Here is a 25218-nt window from a genome sequence, read left to right on the forward strand (position 1 = left end):
TCTTCCATTCCCAAAAGATATTTTAGGCAAGATGTATTAAACAATGTCTCAAATGGTCTCAGTCTTTATTGCTTACATCTGGTCATGATATCTTATTGCCAGCTTGCTACTAGGAAATGTCTTTGTCATACAATACAGTAAATCTGGCTCTCAGGCCACCAAAGCAGAGAGAAAAGTTGTCATTTAATGTCATGGCTGTCATGCCTAAGTTATGTTCATATGTGGATAGTGGATGAATCTTTTTGTCTGCTCCCCCTGAATCAAGGGAGGAGCACAGGAGGAAGGGAATAATGTATCTCCTCCTGAACCTTTAAAACAGGTCAGTATTCACCAGAGAGAAATATCATCATGGAAGAGCTAAGAAACCCATACGTGTCATAGCTGATTATTAATCACTGTTATCTTGAGACAAAATAAAAGGGGAGGGATTTCGCTGGGGAAACAAACCATTGAAGTTTGCCTCTTAGTTTTGAATTTTTGGATTACTGTTTTCTAAAAAGAATCTATTCATTACTTTGAGAGGTTGGCAGGAAGAAGGGTGTCTTTTTGATCTTCAGCCGCCCAATTCCCTGTAAATATTAACTTGCAGGGTTGTTGTTGGGATTATTGTAATGGTTAAAATAACACATCTTTGGTGTGTTATCCAAAAGATGATGTGCCCAACAGTAGTTAGTATTAACCCAAGTCACAGTACCTATGAATACTAAGCAGAACAGAAGCAGGGCGCTCAGACTCTCTTTAGCTGATTATCGATTTGGTTCTGAAGTTAACTTCAGACGTTTGACATGGTGAAAGATTAGAATATGGGGCTCAGGAGAAAGGGTCAGGACACGTGATCAAGTGGGAAAATCAAAGGCGTTAGCACCCAAACGATCTGGCTTTAAATCTTTTATTTCTCCTTCCTATGCTTATGCTAAGCCCTTCTTCCTGAGTCCCAGTAAATTGGGGATAGCGATGCCTATCGCTGGGGATGCCGCGAAGGTCAGAGACAAGACAGTGGGGTGCCTGGAACTGCGGGGCCTCGGAAGCTATTGTTGCATTAGGGCTGGAGCCGCCCCTGATATTTGCCCCCGGGACCTGTCGCCCGGAATGCTGCCTAGGCCGGACGGCCGGATAACTGGACCGCAGCTGGGGCCAGGGGCTCGGGCTCAAGCAGCCCCGGGTGGTCGAGTCGCGCGTCCAGGCGGAGGCCGAGGGCTCCCTGGGGCCTTGCGTTGGCGCTCTGAGCTGCCTCTGCACACGCCGGAGAGGATTAAAGCCAGATGTGGCGGGGGGAGCGGCACGGAGACGCCAAGCTCCCGGAGTCTGCGGCCGGAGACCAACACGCCACTACACACCACGCCGTGACATTAAATGAAGGGGGAGAAAGGGATCTCAGGAGAGTTATATAGGCTGCGAGACGGCGCCCCTAAATGACAGCCGGACGGGCCACTGATGTGAGCGGCTCGGCCGCGCGGGGGCGCCCAGTGGAGGGCGCGCAGCACTGGCGGCCAATAGCTGGCGGGAANAGATCCTCGGTGCCGCGCTCTCTCCCGGTGGCCGGCAGGGCGCCTGGTGCGTTTCCCGGCGCGGCGGGGCTCGTCGACTTTGGGGCAAAGTGAAGGAAAGTGTGGGTTCGGTGGGTACTGGGGAGAAGGGAGAGTTGCCCGCGGGACCCGGCCGTCCCAGGGCCCACACCCGCCCCGGAGTCGGCGCCTTCGGCGGGCCGGGGGCAGGTGAGGCTGGGGTCAAGGAGGTCCCGGGTATTGAGGCAGGGGCTGCTCCCGCCGAAGCGGAGGAGGCGTGCAGCTGTCGTGCGGAATTTTTCTACCAAGTGAAGATGTGGGGGTCCGGTGTGAAAGAGCACCCCATCCCCTCAGGCCCCAGTTTCCCCTGAAGGAGGAAGCTGCAGGTGGGACCCTCAGGTTGGGTCTGGGTGATTGCACAGAGTGTACCAGGTGACACCTCCAAGGCGTGTGTTATGAGCTGGCAGTCATACCACTTGCGCGCCCGCTTTTATTTCTCGAAGCGTGTGTTTCTCTGGATTCCGTTCATTGCTTACAGTCCGAATTGCGAAATATAAGCAGACATACTGTATGTTTCTAATGCTTCCCATGTATTTTGCTGTTGTGCTTTTGCTGTCGGACAGATTCATAAAAAATGACAACATCGTTCGTTAGAATTTAGAACCTAAATTTAGAATCAAATAATAATGCGTTTCGTGGTTTGGGCTTTCTGAATGTTAAAAAAAAATAGTTTTATTAACAGGTTATCATGGCAGAGGTTTCTTTAGCTCACACTTGTAAATCCGAAAACACACTGGATGATATTATGTAAGCTGCATTGATGAAAAAATACTAATCATTTTATAAATTTAAAACAAGTTAATTTTTCCATAATTACTGTGTATAAAGTTATGTAGCTTACATCATGGATTTCATGCTTCTGCCTTTCATTCTTCAGGCACCTCTGTCCTGTCTGTGGAATAATTAGGGAATATGCCAAGTGTTCGCCAGAGTGTTCTCAGCCGTAAAACATATTGAATATTTCAGAGGACACTTTAAAATACAGTTTTTTGTATCTGATAATAAAACACAGGACTGCAGCCCTTAAAGGGAAGTTAAAACAGATTATTCAGTTTGAAAGCTAGAGTTGAGATTCCATTCATCTTTGTCAGGATGAAGAAGATAATAGTAATTTTAGCCACTTTCTTGTTTTTCAAGATTCAGGTCTGTTCAGTGATAATCTCAGAGAGTTTTGCAAATGTGGACATCAGTACAGAATAGGAGTTGCTTTGTTTGTTGCCTTAGGGTAGTTGGTCAGTCATAGAGCTCTTGGCTCTCCAGCCTGTGACCACCTCTTCTGGTTGAAGAGAATGGAGATCATTAGTTTTGTTTTTGTCTGTGCAGTCTTCACTTATACTGTGCAGTTAAACTTCTTTAGTGTGGAAACTCTAACATGTATGACTACATTCCAACTGAGTAAAATGCTTTTACATTTCTCCTGCAGAATTCCAGGTCTTATTTGTTAGTAGAATTGAGAAGTATCTTCTTCAAACCAGAGCTTAATAGCTTCCTGGATCAAATATTTAATATCCCATATATTTTTCACACATTTTTAATAGTATATCTATAGTGTACTGTGATTTCAGAAATTCACTTTTACTGTCTGTACGTATTTATAATGAGATTTATCATATGGGCTTTCTTTGTATTTAATAAAACTATTTAAAAATATCCTTTATTTTATGATTTTTTCCCCTACTTCCTCATAATTATTAATTGGGTGTTTAATAACTTGTATACTTTTAGATCTTTAACCAGGACAAAATCCTTCCTGAAGTAGGGATAGGGCTAGGTTTATAGCAGCAGAAAGTTATATGCGTTTTTATATAATGCCACACCAGAATTGTAATTCTACATTATGTAAGTCACTTAATTGTCACATCTCTTTTTATAATCAGAACTCATTATTGTGTGCTTACTGATATAAGACAATGCTATGAAGGTTTTAAATTCTAAACCATTAAATGTGGGTGTGTTTAACTATAGAAGGTGAATAATTTTGGTTTTAAAAAATATTGATAACTTGTGAGAATACCTTTGGAGTTCCTTGTTTTCAGATAGTAATAGGAAGTAAGGAAGTAGAGTGCAGTGCTTCTAGAATATACTATAGTGAGAGAGCTACTGGCCAAGGAAAGTTAAAAGGCACCTTTGGTTGTATGTATGGATTGGGGGGAGGGGTGCTTAGCCAAAGATTACAGGAAGTGAGAAATTCTTTTAAAGTTTTAGGTTTTAAACTTGGAAATTTACTATGAATTTTTCATCTTATTTCATAATAGATCAATATTTGTTATAGAACAGAAAATATTTTAAATTCACACAGTTAAAGATAATGCTTCAGGAAGGATTTCTAGACTTTGAGTGTCCCCAGCACTTTTCTTCATTCTTCCAAGGTGCTGGTGACCTAGTTTGAGAGGCAAAGAGCTTGAACTTTGGGGTCCTACAAATTAGTGTTCTCTCTCTGAGTTCATTTCTCTTGTGTGTAAAATAGGGTTAGTAATGCCTGTCTTATTACACCTGAAACAGTATCACCTTGTGTGTGTCAGTGATACTTCAGTTAAAAAAATGCCTCCGTCGTAGGGTTTTGTGAAGATTTAAAGCGTATAATGGATGCATAGGAAACACTCCATGAGTTGTAGTGTCTTATCATTGTTGCTATTAATACTCTGCTCTAGACTAGTGGAGATTTTTAGTAATGTTCAGTTTTACAGAGTAGCTCAGAGGGCAGTTTCTGAATTGCCTACAAATGGCCACTTTAATCAGCCATACTTTCTTGCTGAGGGAATTGTCCCTTGGGCTTGTTAGGTATTTTTGGAGGTGCATTAACTCACCCCACTAGGGTATGTCTTAGTTTATTTCCAAGTGCATCTTGTGGTCCTTTTGAGGCTACCGGGAATCAATGCACATCTCAGAGTGCCTGACATTCCCCCAGAGAATGAGACTGGCTCTGCATAGAGTAGACTAAACCAGTGGCTGGCTGCAGTTTCTTGGTTTGGTTTTATTTTTAACACAGTTAACTTCCATGGAGAACCTGTTAAGTGCTGGGTGACTATGCTTAAGTGCTTATAAGGACTTGATTTAATTTGATTTTCTTAATGGCTTCGTTAGATGGGTGGTGATCTCCAGGTTTTCTGAGTTAAAACAATGCTAACTGATGGTCCTTGGTGATAGAGTGCTCTGGTTAGATTGCTGCATTTTCTAAATGCCTGAGTATTCCCAGTTTACGCCTTAGGAGTAGGTTAGTTACTGGAAAAATTACATTTATTTCATGATAATGATAAATAGCAATAATAACCGTAACCTATTATTTATAACATTTTGTCCTAGAGGAGCCAGGACAGACTTTTTTCTCACTTTATGGATGAAACTGCAAGGACTAGATAAGTGCACACTCGAAGTCATATAAATAATGATGTTGCTGGATCTAGAGCTCAGGTTGTTTTGATGTTTGTGTATTGTAGTCTGTCAGTTTTTCTTAAAAATTTTAAAACATTAACTATTATTTTGCAATAGGAAATCTAAGGAGAGCTACAGTTAGGCTACTTAGGAACTGTTGTGTGATCTTTGGAGTTATAAGCTTCGAATTTGTGGCTCACTATTTGTTTAACGAGCCTCATAACTTCCCCCTTTAAATAATGAACCATTAGTTTCTTTTTTTAAATTAAAAAAAATTAATGCTTATTCTTGAGAGTGCGAAAGAGAGTGCACGCATGGGGAGGGGTAGAGAGAGAGAGAGAGACAGACAGACAGAGACAGGCAGACAGACAGACAGACAGACAGAGAATGTAAAGCAGGCTCCAGGTTCCAGGCTGTCAGCACAGAGCCTGACCCAGGGCTTCAACTTAAGAACCATAAGATCATGACCTGAGCTGAAGTCAGATGCTTAACCAACTGAGCCACTCAGGTGCCCTGAACCATTACTTTCTTTTCACAGACAAAACAGAATCAATGAAGAGGGAATATAGTCTGAAGCTTTTTCTTTTTTTTCCTGGAGGAGAAAAACCACATAATTCTAACATATTAAATGAGTTGTTTAGCTGTGAGGATAATCTTTGTAGATAGAGGTTAGCTCAGGCAAAAGTCTGTTTATAATGGTGAATAATTAATGAAGAAAATAATATTTTGCATTATTGAATACGTTTTTCTTTCTCTTTTTTCCTTGAATAGGAAGAAGCCTGAGCCATCAGCCTATGAAGACTGTAAAGACAGTCCTGAATAGCAATTATGAATGGTGTTGCTGCTAGGCTTGTTCTGCAGAGCATCTGAAATGAACCTCTCTTATTGATTGTTTTTATTGGCCCAGAGCCAGGAGTACTGGATTCAGTTGACTTCACGATTAAAAGAAAACAGTTTTGGTTACCATCATAAACCTACGAACCATTGTGATGGTGAAATGAGATGAGGCTCCGAAATGGAACTGTAGCTACTGTTTTAGCATTTATCACTTCGTTCCTTACTTTATCTTGGTATACTACGTGGCAAAATGGGAAAGGTAAGGAAAATAGCTCCAAAAAAGTGCATGAAACGTAGTAGGCTTTTTGCTTTGCAAATGGTGCATAAATGTGCAGGTTAATACCCCAGCCGTCTGCATGTTGCATGCTCTCTGCTGGTGGCCTACTAGTTTATTTCTGACACAGAAATGAAACCATGTTCTTGGACAGAGGAGACGGAGAATTTCTAATTTGAATGGGGTTTGTTTTCTATCTCTTATAATTACACTTGGAGAAACAGATACTGATCAGTGGTTATATTATACATGACAGCCAAGTCGAATAATAAAGACTTTTATTTTGGCATTTTATTTTTATTAAACATCATAAATGTTTAATAAGCTTCCTTGTACTGGATGTTGTATAAAGTACGTAAAAGGACACAATCAGTGCCTTCATAAAATTTACATGCTGATTATACTAATGATTTGGTGCTCTGTAGTTAATGATTTAAACTACATGTGTTGACAGATTGCTTTTTGGGGAAGAGAATTTATGAAGTGGGTGAGGATAAATTCTTCCAATTCAAAAATTGGAAACAAATATTAAGTTTATTGTGTTCAGACTTTTGAACTGTGTTTTTAAGGAAGGTTGTTTGTTCAGTGATATTCAGGGATAATGCCTTTCTTTGCTTTTTTTTTTAATGTTTATTTTTTGAGAGAGAGTGAGAGAACACGTGCAAGTGCCTGAATGCAGGAGAGGGGGTGTGCGAGGGGGAGTGACAGAGAGAGGGGGACAGAGGATCTGAAGTGGGCCCTGCACTGACAGCGGGGAGCCCCAGCCTGACATGGGACTTGAGCTCACAAACTGTTAGCTAGATCACGACCTGAACTGAAGTCAGATGCTCAATCAACTGAGCCACCTTGGTGCCCAGCCTTTATTTGCTTTTTTGAAGAGAACATATTTAGAGTAAGTTCCTGCCCACACGTTTTACCTGTCTCCATTCCTCATGTTAATTTAAGGAATGTTGACGTCAAAGTAGGATGGAGGTATGGTTTGTGAAACTCGAGTTAGAGTAGTCATCATCACCAGGTTCTTTGAGGGTCCTATTGCTGGCAGTATTTTATTAACTGGTATGAAGATAACCGAAACAATGAATTTATTTAATTTTCCTCTGGTGTATATGTAGATATGTATATGTACATGTGTATATATTTGTGTGAGTATATATTATAGAGCAAGCTGATGAAAGTAAAAAATATGATCTGTTCTTTCAACAAGTATATTATTTCCCTTTTCTGAGTTGGGCTGTAATTTGAGAGAAACTATTGGGGGTAGAAATTAATGAAAAACTTGCTGAAGACCTTTATTCTTGGTGGACAATATATACATTTTTAGATTGCATTTTTTAATTGTATCAAAAGGAGAAGACCTAGGAAGAACTTTAGTTAATTTAATCAAACTATTGATTGTGTCAGACATGAACAAAACAGATTACTGGCCTTAAAAGTTTACTTATGGGGATGCTTGGGTGGCTCAGTCGGTTAAGTGTCCCACTTTGGCTCAGGTCATGATCGCGTGGTTTGTGGGTTTGAGCCCCGTATCCGGCTCTGTGCTGACAGCTCAGAGACTTGAGCCTGCTTTGGATCCTGTGTCTTCCTCTCTTTCTTCCCCTCCCCCGCTCATGCTCTGTCTCTCTCTGTCTCAAAAGTAAATAAACATTAAAAAAAATTTTTTTTAATTTACTTATGAAATAAGAGAATTGACCATAGGAGACCATACAGATTTTTTTCCTTATCAGGAAACTTACCTAGTCAGAGTTATGGTAATGGAGAAACTTGACCCTTCTTACTGTGTCTTATTTAAGGGATTAAAATTTTGGAATCTCTGTTTCATTTATCTTATTTCTTATGTAAAAGCATTGAAAGCGTTATTTTCTTTTTGTATTAAGTTGTCTTTAGAATCAAAAATTTAAACATATTAAGGTTCTTTCATCCTATGGTGTTAGATACAAAGTTTGTTGTCTTTATCATTCTTTGAACATCTCTGTAATCCTTCTACACATACTCTTCTGCTCTGTTTTTCTTAGTGTTTTGTTTGTACTTTTTCAGGTGTCAGTAGAGGACTCCTGTTATGGTTATGTAAAATCCTCTGTGTTTTAGTGCTGTCATTTACATAATAGTTTAACTGCTGAGCATCTGGATTCTTTCTAGATCATTCTGGTGGTCAGATAGCCTGGATTTTCCAGAGCAGGCCTGATTCCAGATATTCGATTCTAGTTTACTCATAAACCATGTGCTCTGATTTTTATTTTTTATTTATTTTTTTTATGTTTTATTTCTAGGAGAGAGAGAGAGAGAGACAGCGTGAACAGGGGAGGGTCAGAGAGAGAGGGAGTCACAGACTGAAACAGGCTCCAGGCTCTGAGCTGGCAGTCAGCACAGAGCCCGACGCAGGGCTCGAACCCACGAACCGCGAGATCATGACCTAAGCGAAAGTCGGACGCTTAACCGACTAAGCCACCCAGGCACCCCTGCTCTGATTTTTATATTGAAAGCACAGTTTCCATTATTATTGACTTTCCTGGTTTAGTAGTTTTTATTTTTCATTCACTCATCGGTCCCTTTCATAGGTAACTATCCTGCCTAGCACTGTATTAAATGCTATGAATATGAAAAGAAATAGAAACTTAACACCTCTGAGAAGCTAGGGCAAGATGCAGGTAAACAAATATGATACCATCAATAGGCTGAGATAGAAGTAATAGAACAGCTCTGGAGAAGCATATTACTTGTTATATATGATCTCATTTAATCCTTATAATGACCCTGGGAAGAATTATATGACCTTTCTGTAGATGAGAAAACCAAGGCAGAGTGGTTGAGAAACTTGCCAAGGTCATACATTTAAGTGGTAGAGTGAAGTTTGAACTCAGTCATGCTGATTCCAGAGATTATGTTCTTAGCTATTGGTCTGTTGCCCAGAAGAACAGAGACAGAGGCTACTAATTCTTGAGTCATTTCACAGAGGATGAATAAATATGAAGGTGGTGCCGGGAAGAGTAGTAGACGATGACCATATCAGGTGGAGGGAGCTCCACGTGCAACCACAAAGTTCTAAAGTGGCATAGAGTATTTGTGCCTTGGAATTATGAAACAGTTTGATTGGCACATAAGACTTGTAGACTGTCAATGTTTAATTGGTAAACACAGTGTAGTTCCTATCATATTTTTTCATAGATCTTCATTCAACACTTGGAAGAATATATCAGCTGGTCAGTGGGATTGGCCTAAATTCGGAAGGATGTTAGGAACCAAGCCTGAGGGAAGGTGGACTTTGGTCTGCAGGGTATGCAGAATTCCTACATAAAAATGAGGCAGAGTTCTAATTACATGGAATGGACAGGTTGGGAAAGTTGTGAGAAGTTGTGAGAGTGGGACTAGAGTTGTTACACGTCCCACTTATAGCTCGGGTTCTCCTAATGAACGTTCTCCTTTGGTCAGGCACAACCCAGAAACTGGGAAGACCAAGCAAGCAGTCTGTATCTCCATATATAACATTCATGTATGTGTTTCTGCGTGGACCTAGGTTTTCATTTTTGTCGGTATTTGCCTGGGAGTGAAATTGCTGGATCATGCAATCATTCTATATTATTTAATCATTTGAGGAGCTGCCAGACTGTTTTCCATAGCAGCTGGACCATTATGCATTCCTTCCAATAGGGTATGAGGGTCCCAATTTCTTCACACTCTTGACAACACTTATTATCTGGCTTTTTGATTCTCATTCTAGTGGTAGGGAGATAGTATTTTATTGTGCTTTTGATTTGCATTTCTCTGATGACTAATGATGTTCACCATCCTTTTATATACTTTGAGTAATTTGTATATATATTCTTTGGAAAATTGTCTATTTAGATCCTTTGCTTATTTTTACAAAGGGGTAATTTATCTTTTTATTAAGTTGTAAGAGTTCTTTGTATATACTAGATACAATTTCCTTATCAGATACATGATTTGCAAATATTTTCTCCCATTCCGTGGGGTTGTCTTTCACATTCTTGATGGTGTCCTGTGAAGCACAAGAGTTTTAAATTTTGATGAAGTTCAGTCTACTTTGTTGTTGTTATTGTTGCTTATGCTTTTGGTGTCATATCTGAAGATTCATTGCCAAATCCAAGATAATGAAAATTCTGCTATCTTTGCTTCTAGAAGTCTTGCCTTTGATCCTTTTTAAGTCAGTTTTTGTGTGTGGTATGAAGTAAGGGTCCAACTTAATTCTTTTACATGTGGCTATCCAGTTGTCTTAGCACAAAGACTTGTTTTCCCCATTGAATGGTCTTGGTGCTCTTGTTGAAAAATCAGTTGATTATTATAGATGTATGGATTTATTTCTGAACTCTCAGTTCTATTCCATTGATATTCCTTGTGCTAGTACTACACTATCTTGATCACTGTTGCATTGTAGTCAGTTCTGAAATTGGGAAGCGTAAGCCAGCACTCTATACTTTTTCAGGATTTTTTGGCTATTTTGGGTCCTTTGCAGTTCCATGTGAATTTTAGCATCCACTTACCAATTTATATAAAGAAGTCAACTGGGATTATGATAGGATTGCACTGAATCTATAGATCAGATTGGGTTGTATTACCATTTTAGCAGTGTTAGGTCTTACAGTCCACAAAGCATAGGATTTCATTTATTTAGATCTTTAATTTTTTTCCAACAATTTTTGTGTATGTTTCCACAATATAAGTTTTATGATTTTATTAATTTTTTTCCTAAGTATTGTATACTTTCTGATAGCATTTTGAATGGAGTTGTTATTTATTTATTTTTGAATGGAGTTGTTTTCTTAATTTTACTTGTCAATTTTCATGTCAAGTGTGTAGAAAAACCATTGTTTTTTGTATATTGATTTTTGTATATTGATCTTGTATCCTGCAACCTTGCTGAGCTTATTTATTAGTTCTTTTTTAAAAAAAATTTTTTTTTAATGTTTATTCATTTTTGAGAGAGAGTGTGCAAGTGGGAGAGGTGTAGAGAGAGAGGGGAGACACAGAAGCAGGCTCCAGGCTCTGAGCTGTCAGCACAGAGACTGATGTGGGGCTCAAACCCACAAGCTGTGAGATTATAACCTGAGCTGAAGTCGGATGCTCAACTAACTGAGCCACCTAGGCAACCCATTTATTGGTTCTAATAGTGGATTCCTTGGGATTTTCTGTGTAGAAGATCATGCCATCTGTGAATAGAAATAATTTTCTCTCTTTCTTTCTAGTCTGGTTGCCTTTTATTTCTTTGTGTTGTTTACTTCTCTGGTTAGAACCTCCATTTTTGTGTTAAATAGAAGTGGTGTAAGAGCTGACATCCTTGTCTTGATAGTCAGGAGATCTTAAGGAGATTTGAGAAGTGTTCTCTTTTATTTGTGGGAGATAAGTATTCTTTGAATGTTTGATGGAATCAGCACTGACATCATCTGGGCCTGAGTTTTTTTTTTTTTTGTGGGTAGTTTTGTAATGACTGATAGAATATCACACACGTTACAGGTTTTTTCAGATTGTATATTTCTTCTCCAGTCAATTTCTGTAGGTTTTATTCTTCTAGGAATTTGTCCATTTCATTTAACCTAGCTAATTTGTTGGTATACAATTGTTCATAATATTTCCTTATATAATCCTTTCTATTTTTGTAGGATCAGTAGAAATGTCCCCTCTTTTATTTCTTTTTCTAATAGTTTTAGGGTTTTTTTTTCTTGGTCAAACTATCTAAAAGTTTATTTTGTTGATCGTTTAAAGAACCAGCATTTGGTTTCTTGATTTTCTCTACTTATTCCTATTTCATTACTTTCTACTCTAGTTTTGATCCTTTTCTTCCTTCTGCTGTTTTAGGCTTAGTTTGCTCTTCTTTCTTTAGTGCAGGTAAGATTTTTCTAGAAGGCAAGATTATTGATTTGTGATCTTTTTTCTTTAATGATGTTGGCATTTTAGCTATAAATTTCCCTCTAAGCACTGCTTTAGTTGTATCCTGTAAATGTTGGTATGTTATGTCTTCCTTTTCATTCATTACAAAGTAATTTCTGATTTCTTTAATTTTTTTTTCTTGCACCAGTTGGTTGTTCAGGAGAGTGTTTAATTTTCTCGTATTTGTGAGTATCCCCCATTTTTCTGTTATTGGTTCCTGATTCCATTCCATTGTGGTCAGAAGACATGCTTTATATTATTTCTATCCTTTTAAATTTAGATTTTTAAAAATGACCCAGCATATGAGCAATCCTCTAGAATGTTCCAGGTGCACTTGGGACTGTTGTTGGGTAGAATGTTCTGTAGATGTCGGTCAGGTCCAGCTGTTGTATAGTGCTGTTCAAATATTCTGTTTCCTTGTTGATCTTCCATCTAGCTGTTCTTTCCATTATTGAAAGTAGAGTTTTGAAGTCACCAACTATTGTTGTGGAATTATCTGTTTCTCTCTTCATTTCTAAATGTTAGTTTTGCTTCGTGTATTTTAGTGCACTGTTATTGTGTGCATATTTTTTATTTTTAAATATATTTTTAAAGTTTATTTTGAGAGAGAGAGGGACAGCATGAGCAGGGGAGGGGGCAGAGAGAGAGGGAGACATGGAATCTGAAGCAGGCTCTAGGCTCTGATCTGTTAGCACAGACATAGGGCTGGAACCCATGAACTGTGAGATCATAACCTGAGCTGAAGTTGGAGGCTTAACTCACTGAGCCACCGGGGTGCCCCTTCTTTTTAAATATTTATATTATTTTATATTATTTATTTATGAAATATTTCCACTTTTCCCCTAGTAACATTTTTGTTTTAAAGTCTGTTTTGTCTGATATTTGTATAGCCACTCCAGCTTTTCTCTGGTTTCTGCTTGTTATGTTATGCCTTATTACATTCTTGTACTTCATTCACACTATTTGTGTCTTTAAATCTACAGTTTGTCTCCTGTAAACAATATGTAGTTGGATCATGATGTTCTGGATCTAGTCTGACAATGTCTACCTTTTGTTTTAGTTTTTTTTTTTTAACGAGTTTTTTTTTTAAATTAATTTATTTTAGAGAGAGCATGAACAGGAGAGGGGCAAAAGAGGGAGAATCCCCAGGCAAGGCTCCATGCTCTGCATTGAGCCCAACATGGGGCTCAATCCCATGATCCTAGGATCATGACCTGAGCTGAAATCAAGAGTCGGATGTTTAACCAACTGAGCCATCCAGGCAACCCTACCTTTTGATTGGACTGTTTATCCATCCATGTTTACTGTTATTGATACAGTTTGATTAATATCTGCCATCATTTTGTTTTTCTTTCTTTATTAAATTATTTCTTTACTTTTGAGAGAGAGACAGAACATGAGTGGGGGAAGGGCAGAGAGAGAGGAAGACACAGAATCCGAAGCAGGCTCCAGGCTCCAAGCTGTCAGCACAGAGCCCTACGTTGGGCTTGAACTCAGGTACTGTGAGATCATGATCTGCACAGAAGCTGGATGCTTACTGACTGAGTCATCCCAGCACTTCTGCCATCATTTTGTTTTCCATATGTCCCACATCTTTTTAATTCCTCTTTTCCTTCTTTACTTTTTTTTTTGCATTGATTGAATGTTTTCTAATGTAGCATTTTAATCTCATTGGTTACTTTTTTCATTATATTTTGAGTATATTTTAGTGGTTGTTCTAGGGCTTATCATATACAATCTCACCTTATGAGAATCAGTTTCAGATTTATACTAACTTAATTCCAGTAATATATAGAAATGTTACTCCTGTGTATAGTTCTTTTACTCCCCCTTTTGTGTTGTTATTGTTGTACAGTTCACATCTGCCAATATTATAAGCCCAACAATGCATTGTTATTATTTTACCATCTGTTATTTCCTTAGCACATTACAGCTTTATTCTCACTTAACTCCTTTGTTCTGTTATTGGCAAATATATTACATTTCCATGTGTTACAGACTCAGCAGTAAGTTATATGCATACCATTTTATACTCTTTGTTTTTATTTTATTTATTTATTTTGAAAAGTTTATTGATTTATTTTGAGAGACAGACAGTGTGAGCAGGGAACGGGCAGATAGAAAGGGAAAGAATCCCAAACAGGCTCCACACCGTCAGTGCAGAGCCCGACCTGAAGCTCTATCTCAAGAACCATAAGATGATGACCAAAGCCAAAACCAAGAGTCAAACATTTAACTGACTGAGCCAACCAGGCTCCCTGGTTTTATGTATGTATTTATTTGTTTGTTTGTTTGTTTATGTGTTTATGTGTTTATTCATTTTTTGAGAGAGAGAGAAACAGTGCAAGTGGAAGAGGGTCAGAAAGAGAGGGAGACACAAAACCCGAACCAGGCTCCAGGCTCTGAGCTTTCAGCTCAGAGCCCGACGTGGGGCTAGAACTCATGAACCACAAGATCATGACCTGAGCCAAAGTCAGACACTTAACCAACTGAGCCACCCAGGCACCCCTACTATTTCTTTTTAAATCATTTAAGAGGAAGAAAAAAAAATGCCTTAACAGTGTCTATTAAAATTATGTAATCACTTGTGCTCTTTGTGTGCATTTAAATCACTGTCTAGGAGTACTTGCTTTCAGTGTAATGAGTTCCTTTAGTATTTCTTGTAAGGCAGGTCTGCTAGCAATGAATCCTTCCAGTTTTTGTTTCTCTTGGGATATGTGTATTTTACCTTCATTTTTAATTTTAATTTATTTTTATTTTTACTTTTTATCAAAAATTTTTTTTGATGTTTATTTATTTTTGAGAGAGTGAGAGAGTATAAGCAGGGGAAGGGCAGAGAGAGAGGGAGTCACAGACTATGAAGCAGGCTCTGGGCTCTGAGCTGTCAGCACAGAGCCTGACGCGGGGCTCAACCCCACCAACCATGAGATCATGACCTGAGCTGACATTGGTCGCTTAACTGACTGAGCCACCCAGGCGCCCCTTACTGTCATGTTTTGTATAAAACTCTGCTGGACTTAGCATTCCTGGTTGACAAGGTTTTTGCTTTGTTTTGAAGTACTTTGTGTTATCTCACTGCCTTTGGCCTCCATTATTTCTTCTGAAAACTTAGCTGTTAAGCTTCTTGGGGTTCCGTTATCAGTGATGTGCCATATTTCCTTTGTGGTTTTCAAGATTGTCTTGTGTTTGACTTTTATCAGTTTTACCATGATGTGTCTTCAGGTCTTATTTCTTAGATGGGTAAGTTATTGGTTTTTAATAACTTCGGGAGGTATTTGGTCATTTTCTTTGTGGAAAAATAAATATCTAGATATTCATTTATTTATTTTAACCTTTCCTCTCTCCTGGTATTCCCAGTACCTTTATGATGGTATTCTTAATGGTATTCCAAATTTCTCTGATGTTCTTTTTTCTTCATCCTTTTTGCTCTTTCTTCAATTTACATAATCTCTACTAATCTGTCTTCAAGTTGGCTGATTGTTTCTTTTGCCAGTTCAAATCTACTTTTGAGGCCTCTAGTGAATTTCTTATTTCTGTTATTGTACTTTTCAACTTCAGAGTTTGCATTTGGTTCTTTCTTAAAATTTCTTGTTATTGATACTCTGTTTGATGCAGCATGGTCCTATGTTCCTTACTTTTTAGAAGTTTTCTTTTAGTTCTGTGAGCATATTTATGATGGTTGCTTTGAAACATTCACCTGTTAAATCCTACATTGAGTCCTATTGACAGACCATGTCTTAGGCTGCCTGCTTTTTTTTTTCTGGTGTTTATATCTCATTTATGTATTTCTTTGCATACCTCATAATTTTTTGTTGGAAACTGGACATCTTGGGTAATATAATTTAGCAACACTGGATACTCTCCCACCTCTACCCCCAAGGCTTGTTATCATTTCCTTGTTTATTTGCTTATTTATTTGTGTAGCTACTGGCTAGATTATTTTGGTGTATCTTCCCTCTCTCCCTGACAAGGTTGAGGCTGTGTGTTGTTTCTCAGGGAGACACAGTTTTGGGTATGCCCGCAGTCTTCCTGGGATGACTGTTATTACTGGTAGGATTTTCTTCCACTCTTTCAGTGACCACCACACTAATTGCAGGCTGATTGTTCTGCTGTTTACAGCAGTGCGCTGGAGCATAAATTCTGCCACAAACTAATCTAATCAAGTTGTGGTTCCCTTACAGAAATGTTTCTGAGTTCAGTGATTTTCTATTTGTCCAGACCACAGGAACGCTCCTCCTAGCTGTCCCTTTTCCTAGTTCTTTCTTGCAAACTAGCCACCAGTGTCTACAGTCTAGGTTCCATCTTCATTAGATCCACAATTCTCCCAGTTCCTTTCACCACAGCCTTTGCTGTTTTTGAGACTGCTTTTAGTTTAAACTCCTCCGCTGTCTGTTGCAAATGAAGTTAGTTCCTTTGGGAGGAGATTAGGAGCCATCTATTTTGTGGCCCACTTTTCCACCAGGGAGAATTTCTGAGCCAGGACTCTGGAGGTGGGGTGAGGACATTGACAAGCTTCTCTCTGAGTGGTACCCCCACTCGAGGAGCTGAGCGCTGGGTGAGGGGAAGGGACCAGTAACCTGAGGATGTCTCCTGGCGTTGAACCACTGCCTCACTAGCAGTGGAATGGCATCTGGGGCCCCAGTATTCTCCGTATGCTGCATCCCTGGAGACTTGGGTGCATGAAAAGATCAGATGCCATATCCTGTTAGGTGTAAAATTATAGGAGCTAAATACAGTGTTTTATTTAAAGCTATGAGTCTTATTTGCAAATAAAAACAGTAAATAAAATTTTTTAGATTTTTTAAATGTTTCTTTATAAGAAAGCTCCTTTCTAACAGGATAGAAGGGAAATTAATAGAAAATCTAGGATTTGGAGTTCAGCGTCATAGTTCTGGCTCATCAAAATTGTATAATCATGTTTGTTGAGTGCCTTCTGTTGGTCAGGCACTGTTAGAGGTTTGGGTTATATTACTGAATGTATCAGAGAAAAATCCCTGCTTAGTGTGGGGGAGGATAGAAGGAGATAGTTAAAAATCAATAAATAAACAGTAAGCTGGTGAATAATAACCGTATTTTTAGGTTTTTATTTTGAAATAATTGGAGATTTACAATACATCTGAAAAATAGTATGCAGAATTTCTTTTTACCCCCTAGTATGAACAACCTACATCACCACAGAATATAATGTTCTAAACTCCCAAATTGACTTTGATACAGTACTTTTACATCTGCAAACCTTATTGGAATTTCATCAGTTGTTACTCTAATGCCCTTCTGTCCTAGGATCCAGTCCAGGATCCCACATTACATTTAGTCTTCCTGTTTTCTAGTCTCCTCCTTTATGAGAAGTTACCTTAATCCTTTATGTTCTTGGCACTTTTGAAGCCCTTGGCCAGTTATTTTTTAAAATATCCCTTAATTTTAATTTGTCTGATGATTTCTCATGATTAGATTGAGGTAATGCATTTTTGGCAAGAATACCACAGAAGTGACATTGTGTCCTCCACAGTGCATCGTACATGATGCTAAAACGTCTTACCTTTGGCTAACTCTGATCATTTGGTTAAACTGGTGTCTGCCTGGCTTATCCACGATAAAGTTACTCTTTTTTTCCTTTGTAATTAACAAGCATTTGGTGGAGGCTTTTAAAAAACTTAAGCAGATATCCTGTTTCTCATCATACTTTTGCCCACAAATGTTAACATTCATTGATTATTTTTGTCTGCAATAATTATTACTGTGGTATTTGCCAAATGTGATTTTTCCATTTCCACCATTTCTTCTACATTTAGTAATTGGAGCTCTGCTGAAAGGAAGAAATGTCTCTTCTCCATCATTTCTTTCTTTCTTGTATCTTGATATGAGTGTGGACTCATGGGTATTTATTGTGTTCTGTGGGTTATAACCCATTATTATTATTAATTATTTTGGTATCTAAACTGTCGCAGAGGTGGCCATTGGGAGCTTCAAGTTGACTTCTGTGCCTTCAACATGCCCCTCTCATTTTTTTCAAATGTATTGAGGTGAAATTCACATAACATAAAGTATATTAAAAGGAACAATTCAGTGGCATTTAGTACATTCACAGTGTTGTGCAGCCAGCACCTCTATTTAGTTCTCATTCATTTTTTGAGCAATTTTTGATTTTCTGTTGCTGTAAGATGCCCCAGGCCCATCTTGTATTTTCTCTTCCCCAGCCTTGGAAGTAGTCATTTCTTCAAGGAGGACCCTTTAGTTCCTTTAAAGAATGGAGTCTTGGTGTGCTTATTCCTACTATAGTATCACCCCTTATACCCTAACTAGACAGTGCAAGAAAGTATATGTGTGTATACACATACATTTAAAAAAAGAACACACATGAGTTCATACTAATCCCTCTGATTTTAATCTAGTACAATGGTGTTTATTCTGATTTCTACATTTCTTTTTTTGTAACTTGTCTCCAACAGTTAAAAAAAAAAAGGCTGTTATTTTCCCAGTATAGTTACTTATTTGCTCAGTTGCAGTATATAAAGATAGTAGTTTCAGAATTGCTAACCAATACCCAAGTGAAAAATAAATCTATTAGGGTACCATATCTGCATATGGGTTTTTTGTCTTACAAGTATAGAGTGAAATGCTGCTTTCCAAAGTTACCTAGCTTATGTCTTAGCCATTTTCTTTTCAGTGTGGTTATGCCATTCCTTTATAATACACGTAAGCCATTTATTACTGTTTATTGTGTCTGGGGTCCCACTCCTGTTTATTTGCAGTCATTTACATTTTGGACATGTGAAACATCGTGGTTCTGAGTCTCAACTGTAAAAAAAGATCACCTAAGAGCACTATGTCCCTCCTCATTCCTCTACTCCTTTTCCATTCCTTCTACCCAGTTTCATCTCTCCCTTGAAGGTATTCAATCTCATTTTGTTATATTCTTTCTGTATTTCTTGCTGGACAAATTGAGCAGGTACATGAACATTTCCTGATATCCTTTTCTTTCTTGTGTGATGGGAAGCATACTACAGATACCTTTCTGTGCTTTGCTCTTCCCACTTTAGCAACATGTCCTGAAAATTGTTGCATAACAGTTCATGGAGATCTTCCTCATTCTTGTTTTGTTTTGTTTTGCAACGTCATAAGACTCCATTTTGTGGGTGTTCCATAACCAAAATTTATCCGACCACTCTCCTCTTTGGGGGCATTTAGGTTTTTAATGAATTCATTCAGTATTTTAGGTGAATGTTTTCTGTCAGGCATTATGCTGGGCCTTTAGTAAAGGAAATCTAGGTGTAGGTCTTTTTTTTTTTTTTAAGTTTAATTTTAGCCTTGATTTTTTAATCCAAACTATGAGAAATCAAGAACTTAACTTTTTGGACGATAACTGTAGTTGCCACCTGTGTTAGAAACATAAAGGTCTGGAGGTAGAGTTGATTTATTTACCACTTAGATTTGAATAACCTATTCAAGAAAAGTAGATTTTGTCCCTCTTTTGCTGAAGTATATTTTGTTTGTCTATAAAGTTAATAGTTTCAAAACCTAAAGATAAAAGGTAGGCCAATTTTAAGGAAGCTTTACACTATCCCTTTATGACAAGAAGCTTGAAAGTAACTTAGAGCAAATGCAATCAGTATTCTTATTTTTCCAATTTAAAATGTAATAAATATTCACATGCCAGGTTTTCTGCTTTCTCACAGTTGAGGCGATATGCTAAAATTTTCTAGCCAAGGTTGGCATGTGTATCTATCTTCATTTCAACAGGTTTTGATACTTACTGTCTTCAGAGCAATTTTGTTTCTTCAAGTAAATGTTTTAATTGAAGTATAACGTATAAAGAGTGCACAATTGTAGGAGTATAGCTCTATGAGTTGTCACAAAGTGGGCACATCTGTGTAACAAACTCCGGAAGGAGAACATTTCGGCACTACATGTTTTGGTGTCTGCTGGTACCTAATTTTTTTGGCATTTCTCCTGAAGTTGCGGAAACAGTCTTTCTCCTGGTACTTCTCTGAAGGAACCAAATCTTGGATTCATTTCTCTATTGCGGTTTGCATTTAGCTTCTGTGCTTTCCCAGGATTTATTGAATATTGTGCTTGCCCATCTTGTAGTAAGCGATGGAAAGGCAAGGATTATTAATACACAAAACCTGCCCTATGAAGGAACTTAATTTCAGGGACCAGACCAATATTCAGAATAAGTACTATTGTTATTTCTGCTCTCATGGAGGTATGGACCCAGTGCTATATGATACCATCAAGGTAAAAGTTCCATTTGATAAGGTATTGTAGAAAACCTTCTTTGAAGAGGTTATATTTGAGGGGTGCCTGTGTGGCTCAGTCGGTTAAATGTCCTACTCTTGGTTTTGGCTCAGGTCATGATCTCATGGTTCATGGGTTCAAGCTCAGTGTCGGGCCCTGTGCTGACACTGTGGTGCCTGCTTGGGATTCTCTCTCTCCCTCTCTCTGCTCCTCCCCTGCTTGCTCTCCATCTTTCTCCCTCTCAAAATGAATAAACACATTTTTTAATAAAGTTATATTTGGGTTGGTCTGAAAGATAAATAGGAATTTGATAGGAAAAAGGTACTTCCTGTGATAATGGAGAAGGCAGATGTTGGGTTGAATCAAGGTGTGTGCAAGTGGCAGAAGACTTGAATGGCAGTAACACTTGACCTATTCTGGACCAGAACTGTTGACCTTATACATAAAGGATGGAAGGGAAATGGGAAGAGTCTAGGAGAACAAGATGGTACTGGAAGCATTTGTTAGATCAGAAGCAGGTATGATGGCGGTGAAGAAGGTGAGAGATCTGAAGAGCTAGGGAAGAGTTGATGATGAACAGGGTCACTGTCTTGGGGCACCTGGGGGACTTAGTCGGTTAAGCATCCAACTTTTGATTTCAGTTTGCCTCATGATCTTGTGGTCCATGGGTTCATCGGGCTTTGCACTGACAGTGAGGAGCCTGTTTGGAATTCTGTCTCCCTCTCTCTCTCTCTCTCTCTGCCCCTCTTTCTTTTTTGCACTCTCTCTCAAAAATAAATAAATAAACATTAAAAAAAAAAAAAAAGAAAATACCACTTTTAAAAAAAGGGCCATTGCCTTATTACTTTGTCCTAAATTTTGCTTGCAGTAAAAAATCCTATTTCTTTAGACTTGGGTACATTTTTTGGGTAGGTGATGATATCTTTTTTTTCATAATTTTGCTTAAAAGTGCAGCTGATTCTTATGAACTTCAGACACCTCAATCAGACAAAAAAGTACAAATATTGCAAAACTAACTCCCATACTTATATTTATTTATTTTTATTTATTTTTAATTAGAGAGAGAGCGTGTGCACACATGAGCTGGGGAGAGAGGCAAAGGGAGAAAGGGATAATCTCACGCAGGCTCCATGCTCAGTGCAGGGCTTGATCCCGTGACCGTGAGATCTGCTAGATTATGACCTGAGCTGAAATCAAGAGTCCAGTGTTCAAGTGACTGAGCCAAGCCACCCAAGCGCCTCTCCCATATTTATATTTAAACTTTTCTGAACTATCAATACCATGGGCTTGATACTTTTATTTCTGAACCTTCCTAAGGTTATGGAATTCTTATTTTTATACCTTTCTGAGGTTTTAGAAATCTTACCAGCCTGGAAAAAAAAAAAGTGAATGTCTACGGTGATCACTCATGTTACACTTGATAAGGGTTATTGACTGAGTCTTGAATGGGGTAGGGGACCTGGTTGCTTCTCCCAAGATGATTTAAATCTGGGCTGCTTATTATCTAGTTGGATCCTTTTTTGCAATTAAATGTAACTTGTTAGGTTAGGCCATTTGAGTTCCCATTGCTTATGTAGATGTTCTTGTTTTTTCCATGCCGGTATTTCCATGCTGGGATTTTTCCTCTGGGTTAAATTCTTAATTGTCCTCTTATCATTAGCCTGACCTGGTAGAGATTATTACAAACTTAAGGATGCCTTATTAGAATCTTGTGATTAGAAGGCCACCCAGAATTTTCTAACCGTAAGATAAGAGATTAGCCTATGAGTTTGGTCATTTTAGGACAGATTATGAAATATTTTCTTTTTTTAAAACTAAATTTCCTTGTGTTCTTGTTACATTTTTTTCCCCCCAAATCTTTTGGATTTGCACAGAACTTCCCCTCATTTCTTTATAGACACAGATACAAATTTTTGTCTCTGGAAACAAATACTCCAGTTTATTGACAGTCAGTTCTACTTATTTAAATCAACCAAAATTTAACCGTGTTCTATTCTTTACCTTTTCCACATTTCAGCCTGTTTCTGAATATCTTATTCTTCTTTTTCAGTACTATTTACAACATTAATGTGTGTCCACTAAATGTAATTTTTTTCTTCAAATGTTCTCATTGTCACAACATATCTACTGGAGGCCCTTTTAGGCTGTTTCTTTATCTCTTTAGAACTCTTCCTGACATCTTTGAAAGCATCCTTACTTTCTTAGCCTAATTCCATGCTTCTAGACACATCCTGATCCCCACCCCACCCCCATCAGTAGATGTGAAATTAGCTATATCTTAAGACTTCTAGTTCATTTCAGTAAGGAACTGTTTTAGAGGCCAAAATTTGGGTGTCCATGATACTTAGTGATGGACAAAAGTGTTACTCTTGTTCTTAGGAAATGGTCATTGGTTGACTTTTCTTATTTAACTGATCACGTTGCCGTGTCCCACTGTCCCTTCTGTATAAAGTTTCATCAATCACTCCAGCTTTGCTGTATGTTAATGAACTGCAGCTCTCTAAAGAGGAGTTCCCACAGGATTGGAATTTTGCAGGGAAACTGGCAGTCTGGGACTTGTTACTTAAAAGAGAATGTGGAAAGTTGTACGGGAGAGGAAAAGAGCTTGCCTGCTAGATTATCTCTTTCTTCACTGTGGCAAACGGCCAGTTGTTCCTTGAATTTACCTCTTTGTTAGTCCTGGCAAATGTCTGTGCAGAGAAACTTCTGTTGGCACTTGGATTGCTGTTTCAGAGTACTGAAACTTAGAAAAAAAAATTTCTTCACAAATACCATGTGTGAGTTATGGAAAAAGGAGGTAAATGTTCCAGGAAATAAAATAATCCTAAACTGGATGTCTAGTGGTTGCAGCCATGATAGAATTTTTCCTGGTTCCTTTTTCTTTAATTATGTCAATTGAGGTTAAACTTAAAAAGTTGACCTTCAAGAGTTGTGTATGAAGTTTCCTATTTTTGTTGCCTGTCATAATTTGTATTTATCCCAAGTTCTCTCTTTCCTAGCTCTTCAATATTCCCCTAAATCTCTTACCCATTCCTATCCAACCCCCTTTTACACTTAATCAGTGGTAAGGTCCTATTTGTTTGCAAATGATTTTGCAGAGAAATAATAAGACTGATTAGAACTCTGTTATTGCTCTGTACTGCTGCCATTTCAGGGGAAATCAGCCTGTAGTTGCGTGACTGAAGATAAGTACAGAGTTGGTATTTGGAAACAATGAAGAGTACCATTTGTTGACTGTGTTTTGCATCCACGGTGTCATTTGGTCCTCACAACAGCTCTAGAGAAGTGGGTGAATATTAAACCCTATTCAACATGGAGATATTCAGACAACCAATAAGTTATTTAATCCCACTCTGTTATGAGACTGGAGAATGATAGAATACACGATGTGAGCCCAAGTGTGTCTGATGCCATGCTTGTACCACCAGGAGCAGATCTTATAGACAGACAGACAGCTACTTCCTGGGTGTGTTACCTAAATGGAGTCTCCTTAGAGGAACTTGTGGAAGTCTCATTTTGTTGGTTACCTAATGTGACTTTTTCACGTGCTTTTTCTAAAGCAGTATTCCCTTCACTAGTATTTCATCGTATTGTAGCTCTGTTTATGACATTCTTTTTAAAATGTGAGGTTTCAATTTTTAATAAATTTAGCGAAAATCCATTTTAACTTGATTGTTTTTAGGTTAAAAAGTTCACTCTGCCATTAGTTAAAGGATACTTAAGTTTTGCAAACAATCTGTTGTGTACACTAACAAAGTTACCTTTAAATTGAAATTGAAATTCCTGAAAGTCTGTGTTAACTTGAGCCATGATGAATTTTTGTTTTGTCACTGAGTAGAGCTGTTAAAGTGTCTTCCTAGCAAAATGTGTGTAAAATACCCCCCCCCCCGNGGGGAGAGTAGGAGAGAGAGGGAGACACAGAATCCGAAGCAGGCTCCAGGCTCTGAGCTGTCAGCACAGAGCCCGATGCAGGACTCAGACCCACAAACCATGAGATTGTGACCTGAGCCGAAGTCGGATGCTTAACCAACTGAGCCACCCAGGCGCCCCAACCAAAGGCAAAATTTTTATTGGTTGCTAGAAAATGTAAGTTTGCAGTGTAGAACTTAAGCTACTTTGAATCCATTTGCTATGAGTGAGTCTTATTGAGAGTCAGATGTATCATCGAATATATGGAATTTTTGACTTGTAGGGAGATGTTTAACTATTTGGATTAGGCCATAGAGAGATCCAGAAAGAATTCCAGAGATTGCAGATGACCAGCCTTACTCTGGAATTAATAAGATTATATCTCTTTCCAGAAGTGAAAGACAGGGTGGGTCGTAGAGGTTATTAAATTCTTAAGATGCTCTTCATGGTTTTCTTTTCCTGAGGAATAATGGCAGTGTCATCATTTGGGAGAAATAAGAGTGTAGAGACCTTGGTTCCCTTGTAGCCTTCTTCCTTAATTTGGGAAAAGTCACTCTAGATCGCTTGAGACTATTTTTAATGGTTTTTCATTTTAATTTTCATTCTACTGTTAATGATCATGGGGAAATTTTGAAGATTGGGAGAAGTGCTAGAAGACAAAATGTAGGCAAACAGGGTTTTTTGTTTTTTGGGGTTTTTTTTGTTTTTTTTTTAAAGGACAAGAAGGTGGGTATTGCTGACTACAGAACTTGACATTTGGGGACAGACACTTTGTGGCAATGAATACTTACAAGAAGAAGCAGTGATTGCTAGTAGCCAGCAAAAATGAACTAGGATTTAGTCTAGACAATGAACTTCCTAAAGACAGAGACCATTTCCTTACCCCACCCCACTCTGCCCCATTTAAAAATTTAAAAGTATACAGAAGAGTATAGTGACTAATATAGAAGTATTTCCCCTAGATGTTTATACTTACTCTCAGTCTTTTCATTTTTAATTAATAAAGCATGGCAGATCTACCTAAAATCTCTCAACTATTTTTTATTTAATCTTTTTATTAATATTTTGAGCAAAATTCACCATCTCAACTGTGTTTATTAGTCATCCTTTTTCATTCCTTTCTTGCTTATTTTGGATCAGTTA

General features: G+C 38.2%; 1 protein-coding gene across 2 annotated transcripts in view; it reads left to right on the top strand.

Moving 5' to 3' along the window:
• Positions 1-5712: 5712 nt before the first annotated feature.
• Positions 5713-25218, top strand: part of MGAT4A (alpha-1,3-mannosyl-glycoprotein 4-beta-N-acetylglucosaminyltransferase A) — a 112333-nt gene continuing 92827 nt past the window's right edge. For both annotated transcript variants that reach the window (XM_077749371.1, XM_077749372.1), the window contains exon 1: positions 5713-6033. In XM_077749371.1, the coding sequence (XP_077605497.1) occupies positions 5940-6033 (94 nt within the window). In that variant the 5' untranslated portion in view covers positions 5713-5939. The remainder of the gene's footprint in view (positions 6034-25218) is intronic.

The sequence above is a fragment of the Crocuta crocuta genome, unplaced genomic scaffold, assembly GCF_008692635.1.
Source record: "Crocuta crocuta isolate KB4526 unplaced genomic scaffold, BGI_CrCroc_1.0 scaffold118, whole genome shotgun sequence".
NCBI classification, from domain to species: domain Eukaryota; kingdom Metazoa; phylum Chordata; class Mammalia; order Carnivora; family Hyaenidae; genus Crocuta; species Crocuta crocuta.